The sequence below is a fragment of the Branchiostoma floridae genome, chromosome 3, assembly GCF_000003815.2.
Source record: "Branchiostoma floridae strain S238N-H82 chromosome 3, Bfl_VNyyK, whole genome shotgun sequence".
NCBI lineage: Eukaryota > Metazoa > Chordata > Leptocardii > Amphioxiformes > Branchiostomatidae > Branchiostoma > Branchiostoma floridae.
Window position 1 is genome coordinate 10,828,018 of NC_049981.1, and position 6,721 is coordinate 10,834,738.

General features: G+C 40.5%; 2 protein-coding genes across 2 annotated transcripts; both read left to right on the forward strand.

Moving 5' to 3' along the window:
* The first annotated feature begins 4,350 nt into the window (after nucleotides 1-4,350).
* LOC118412455 lies at nucleotides 4,351-6,668 on the forward strand. The gene is made up of 2 exons (XM_035815329.1): nucleotides 4,351-6,153; nucleotides 6,282-6,668. Exons 1-2 carry the CDS (start codon nucleotides 5,800-5,802, stop codon nucleotides 6,615-6,617), a joined length of 690 nt encoding a protein of 229 aa, XP_035671222.1. The 5' UTR covers nucleotides 4,351-5,799; the 3' UTR covers nucleotides 6,618-6,668.
* Nucleotides 5,044-5,655, forward strand: LOC118411678 (myb-like protein P). The gene has a single exon (XM_035814156.1). The coding sequence runs from the start codon at nucleotides 5,044-5,046 to the stop codon at nucleotides 5,653-5,655; it is 612 nt and encodes a 203-aa protein (XP_035670049.1).
* Nucleotides 6,669-6,721: the final 53 nt, after the last annotated feature.

Genomic DNA, 6,721 nt, shown 5'->3' on the forward strand with positions numbered 1-6,721 from the left:
TTATCCTTATAATTGATTGATTTGCATTTAACCGTTAAAGCTGGAAACCCAATGTATATAGAGTCTCCCATTCTAGCTACTTAAGGAAAGTGCCATCCCCATCCGCGACCCCCTGCAGACCCTCGTGTCGGTGACCTCAAGGGCACCGGTACCGGTCCTGCACCTTCGAGGATGACAGAAATACTGAAGAGAACAAATGTCAAGTGCCCGCTTCCCTATCCTTTCATCTGATGTCCTGTTGTTTATTTACAAAGCAATCACCTTAGTAAAAGGGCAGGCTTGAAATTTGGACTGTTTCAATGTCTTTTAATCCTTTAGAATCGTCATTGTTTTCCTTATTAATAAATCAATCAATCAATTCAAACATTCAGATTATTTATTGCAAATAAAATTACGATTGCAAACAAGATCAGGCCACGAGATGGGAACCTGTGTTGCACTAGAAAAGAACTTCAACACTTACTTTCATCCAACCGCGAGCCGCAAAGTAAATGTCACGTCATGTCTTCGATTTTCTACTCTTAATGTTATTGAAAGTTCGGAAATGGTTTGCTCAATCATGTTCATAGACCACTGCTGGGGAGTTTATAATTAAAAAGCCATAATTACTCCACGTTCACGTGTACAATCATGAGACAACCATATCACATTCCCGGAAATACAATTAGTGCAAAACGTTTTTATTGTGGTGATGAAAATAATAGCAACCAAACGAAACCGAATATGTAACCAATGAATTATTCATGAGAAGGAGAGGAAGCTTCCATTTTCACAACTACGAGAACTCTTCACGAGAACATCCTCATTTGTACTCCATTCTTTTTCACGCTAAGAAAATAGATGCTTCAGTGAATATTGTCTTTGCTACTTTGTCATGTATAAATGACGCCAAACACATCCTAATGATAATAATGGCGATTATAATAATGATTGTAATAATGGAACTACATGTAGCACTTTTTATACAAACTTAGCAGATGAGCTAAGATTAAGAAACTTCCACAATTTACTACAGCCACTTGTACACGGTAGGTTTGTTACATATATTATATACATTTGTTTAATAGTGGAACACTAGTTGGTCAATGTAAATCAATTGTAAATCAATCATGTGCAGCTATTCTATGACGTTCTTGTCGAGCTGCAGCATTTATTTAATTGACTGCTAGGTGTCGCTCTTAAATAATCAATGTAAATTCGTAATTGTAATATTGCTTATGTGCCATTCTCTTTTAATTCGCTTAATGACGCCAATGACACGCAGAGATGGGGCACATATCGTCCCGATTGTTGCCAATGCGTTGTTTTGGCTGAGCGGAAAGAATGGAATACTGTATTATTTTGGAAAGGTAACTTTGATGGAAATGAGAACCCTACTGTCTTTCTAAATACCCTAGATAATCTTCACCTTGAGTGAGATTACCATTCTTTTACTGGCGTCGTATACCTAAATAGAATAGTCCTGATATGCAATAAGTGTTGATCCCAGCAGAGGCGGCTGTATTGAACAGTCAATTTCTAACATTATCTATTTGTTGAATCTAACTTATTTCATTCCAGTACATGTTTGTATGCACGGATATCTAGGCAGACTTAATCCCTCAGTACGACTAGAGTACTAGACTAAGTATAGTATTCTACACATTCACATACACATACACATACACATGTACATATGTTATGGCGCTGATCGCGACGTCTTGCAGCACATACATTGTGTACATGTAACGGTAGCGGTAGACCTGTTGGTCGTAGCCTCCTTCACCGGCGTCTCCAGGGCCTTGGTGGGATTTGTTTGGCCCTAGAGACGCCGGTGAAGGAGGCCATGCTGGTCGTTGCTTCCAGTCTTCGCCTCTCCCCATCCCCAAAAGAAGTATACACCCTTGGTAAACTGTACACATATCTATCTATCTATATACAAAATGCACTGGTTTACTTTAAATATATCGTAGGCATAGCCAATAAAATAGATCTGTGTAAGTCTAGTATAAGGTTTTGAAAATGATTTTTGACAGTGATTATTGGAGAGCGAGTACACAAAAATTATGAGTTTTCCAAATGTTATTTTCTACATGTAGGTAAAAAAGTCATATTGCAAACAAGATAAAAGATTTCCCACAAGGGGGCAAATGCCAACTTTATAGGTCTAAGTGTTGAAATGTGACTTTATAATGCAGTCGATAAGTTAATCTTTCATTAATCAACGATTGTCATTCGTTTTTGCCCTGATTTAGTGCGACCTCTGGCGGGGTATTCAGGAGGTACAGAGTAAGGATCTGGTTGATTCCGCGCTACAAAGGAAATCCCTCTAAAATCAGGAAAACCTGAAAACTGCACAAAATCACCGAAAGCTTCTATGAAGTGCCAATATACCTTTATCCGACAATAAATCCATAGCTAAAGGTCTCGTTTCCGTGTCTCTTCTTGAAATGGCCAATAAATTCTGATTCGACAGAATTGTGCGAATTGGGAAGGAAAGTACGTATTCATACATGCCCACATGCTGGTCTAACTGATCCTACGTATGAATTTGTCGTTCAAAGTTGACGCATGATATACGATATCAAGAATATACATATCCCCAAAGTCTAGACAGAGGAAAATTTCCCCGTGGATTCGTGCTTTACGGAAATGCTTTCTCTGATGCGAAGACAGGATGTAGTTTATATAGATTGCAGTCGTTTTCATGTGATAGAATCCCATGGAAATGGTCGTATATAACGCTGTATTGCTGAGGCATACTATAAAGCCACAGTCTATCTTATATCCGGCTGTGAAATGAAAGATTACTGAAGCTTGCAAATACTCTATAGCTGTGGCGCTGTATCCTACCCTCTGTTGGGTGCACCTTTATTATTAATATACAGAGTTCTCGTCTGTGTGATGGGTTCAGATTATAATAAACGTCTAACGTTATACTATACGCGGCCGGTATTGTGAATATTAATTCATACACTTGTCTATAGTTCCCATGGCATCGTGCAATTGGGTAGTAGGTAGGTAGGAGGATTGGTCCACAGAGCTGTACATTTTTTAACGTTAACTTGAGATGAGAGTCTATTTCTGAGAGGAAATAACACGAGGCCGCCCGCTGATTCCCTCCCATGCTATCATTGGTTGAATTGCTGATTGCCATGCTTTCATTGGTTGAACCGCTAATTGCGATGGGCAGTCAGGATCGGTCTAATCCGCGCACGGAAGATCAGCGAACCAGAGTTACTGTAGAATAGAACATACACCAGGATAATCTTATTGGTAACGAGAAATATGCCGCGAAACACATTTTTATTTATAAGTGTTCATTGGAGCACGACAGAAGAACCGCTTTGTTTAAAGAAGCCACAATGACATACCCGACGAACAGAAAGCCATGTTCCTCTTCATCAAATCATGTACAGAACTCACAACTTGTAGAAAAAGCTTAGGTGTTCCTCTGCTCCCCCCAAAATAAGTAAACTCAACCTGTCTCGATATAACTGACACTAACATCTGAGACTGTAATATCTGAGTACTACAGTGTCAAGTCACGTGTCTACAATAATGTTTATCACTGTCTATTGTCACATGTATGTGCCCAATGTTTCATTTTCTCGCATTTAGCCTTCGGGCACGAATTTGCAAATAAACTTTGTATCCTGACGAGAAACTGGCAAAATTTTCGAGAAAATGCAGGATGTTTCCCGACCCACTCATGGTACATAAGTTACTGCGATTATAAACATGTTTTGTGAAACTGTTTGGCATACATACGTCAATCAAATATCCGGAAATCCGAATTGTTCTTGACAAAATCAGCTTCTTCTTGTACATTTTCGTGACATAACGTATTGCAAGAAAGAAAGAAAGAAAGAAAGAAAGATGAAGAACACAAGAAGAACACACCAGCAAAAACAATGTGTTTGCCTTAAATATGTTTCACTACTGGAAACATAATAAAACGTATGAAATTCTGTGTTCAGCTGCAGATTCAGAACTTCCGGTCCTGCCTCTTTCCACACACCAGTCACGTCTTGTTACATCATCAGCTAGTCCTAGTTTATCACCAATAGCCTGCTAACGGCGGCGTTTCATACTCTCTACAAAATTGCGGCAGGCGGAAAATAAGTAATACACAACATCACCTTCCTAGGACATAAAGGAAAACAAGAGAAAACTTTAGGTCTCTGGGCTCGAATTATAGTTAAGATTTATTTCATGTAACGTTATTGTATAATCAAAATTTTCTATAATTTTGTTCAACCCAATTAAAGATGCATGTTTGGAAGTATCATTCATTTTCAATCAACCTTTGTGACCACGCATCATTGCATTTAGGTTTGTCGTACATTTGATTAGTTTATAGTATCACTACGAAATGGATCCCCCCAATGTGGCATTGCAATGCAGCTACCAGATGTCTGACAGTGACACGTGTAGGCCAGCCCCCCGTGCCCGCTGAGGTATGGTAATAAGGAGCCGTGCTATTCCCCGGCCTGTCTTGTATGACATCACTCCAGCGGACCATTCCATTTTCATGAGGAAAATGGGTGGGAGAAGGCTGTTGAATATGTATTATTTGAAGTGCGCATGGCTGGTATGACGTATTTTCTGCTCAAAATGGCGGCCCGGTGTGTTTTGGTGTACATTTCTGCTGTTCTGTGCGTAGCTTTTGTGAGTATCTTGTCGATTCAGGTCTACCAATGAACCGTAGAGGCTAAAACGTACTTTTTGAATATAGGTTTTTGATTAAATAAAGCCAACATTTGATGAAACTTCTTTGGTTGTGTCATTTGTTTTGAATCTTAGCTGCCCCCCTCCCCATAATGTACGAGTTAACTTGTAAACATGGTACGAATGTTATTCTGCATAAAATCGAAGGGTATTTGTTCTCCTTCTGGGAAGGACTGACTGACAAGTTATGTGACCCCATGTCGAAAGGGGCAGACGTGTGCGCGCGCATTTCGAGACAGAGTTCGTAACGTTTTGTTGGAAGTGGCTGTTCTCTTCAAATCTCTGTCTGTTCTCTAACATTTTCTGTACTATTGTGGTATAAGATCACTTAAAATGGCAGGACAGCAGCCATTTGCCACGTCGAACTTTTTCAACTTCAACATCACTGGTATCCAGCAACAGGGGATACAACAACAGCAGCAGCCACAACAACAGCAGCAACAATATCAACAACAGCTCTACCAGCAGGTACCAGTGCTGTATATTCCAGCAGTACAGCAGCCTCCGCAAGCTCCAGTACAGCAGCCTCCGCAAGCTCTGCAAGAGGAGAGGCAGAAACGCATGGAAGCAGAACAGAGAGCAGCAGATTTTGAGAGAAAATGCAGGGCAGGCAGGGCAGTAGAAAGAAGATTGAGGGAACAGCTGGGAAGAGCCGATGAAAGGGTAGCTGAATTAACAAGGAACCTCCAACTCTGTCAAACTCAGGAAGAAAGACATATCAATGAGATCAATTTACTGAAGGACAAGATGAAGGTCAGGTCAAAGAAGAAGAAGGCCAAGACGCAAGAAAGAAGAAGTCAGCAAAAGAAGGGGTCAAGAAAGGTCAAACCGATAAGCCAGCTAAAACCACGCAGCTTCAGAAAAAGAAAAGAGACCCTCAAGCGAAAGCTTGTAGAGGCCATCAAAGATTTTGGCAAGGACGTGAAGAAAGCAAAGGTAAGATAATCAAAAAGTCTATCCTACATATATTAGCTCTCAACATTCAAGCCTTGAATGATCACAGAAAGTCATGCTTTTTGTTGTTGTTTTTAATAGATATATTGATATCATTAAGGCATTTTTCAAGTTGTTCATTCCTTTGCGACACAGATGGAGCTAACTCTGGATGGAGAAGAGAAGCTCCACTGTTTCAACTACACAGAAGAGGCTGACAGAGGTTCTGAGAACCAAGAAGGAGTCAACCAAGCAGAGGATGAAGACGGGGGCCGCCAAGATGAGGATGTAGGAGAAAGACAACCTGGCCGTGGAAACAGAAAGGAACCAAGTCCTGAGGAAACCAAGCTTGTACAGAGGTGGCTCAGGATCAAAGATAAGTTTGTGATCTCAGATGCAGGATATCAAGAAATCAGAATGATATCGCCAGAGACTGCGCCACCTCTGTACAAGCTTGTGAATGAGCGCAGAAATCAGAACAAGATGATCAACATATCCACAGATGCAGAGGTAAGATGACTATCCTTAGTACTAATGATTTTCAAAAATCTCCTATGATTAAAAATTTTCATACCTTATGGTGTAGCTATAGATAGCTGAACAATGGCAATTTTTTTCATTTTTTTCCTGCACTGTAGGCAAACAACATGTCACACCGGTCTGTCAGGGACGTGCTGAGAAAACTTCTCCAGCTTCCCAAGAACAGAGGCTACGGCGATGAAATCTCGGTTCGGTTTTCAGGGGATGGCCGGCAGGTCACGCAAAATAACAGGATTGGTGCAGTCATGGGCACTGTCCGGATTGTCCCAAACAGGAACACCATTGATGGGACCCTGGACAGTGCCCAGCTGCACCACTCCATTGATGAGGAAGCGGCTGTCTTCCTATATGAAGGTGACCCTTTTTCTCAGACTTTTATGCCATACATGAAAACTCTTTTATCTTGCCAACCTACTGTAAATACTGCTTTGTAAATGTTAGCTCACCTGCATTGTGATAAACTGTTTTAAAGTTTAAATTTTACAAACACATGGCAAGTATTTAAGAGTAAAGGTGTTCTATGCATCTGTATAATCCC

Coding starts and splice junctions, on each gene's coding strand:
- LOC118412455 (XM_035815329.1), top strand. CDS start 5,800: ATGGAGCTAACTCTGGATGGAGAAGAGAAGCTCCACTGTTTCAACTAC. Junction 6,154..6,281: donor ACATATCCACAGATGCAGAG/GTAAGATGACTA, acceptor CCTGCACTGTAG/GCAAACAACATGTCACACCG.
- LOC118411678 (XM_035814156.1), top strand. CDS start 5,044: ATGGCAGGACAGCAGCCATTTGCCACGTCGAACTTTTTCAACTTCAAC.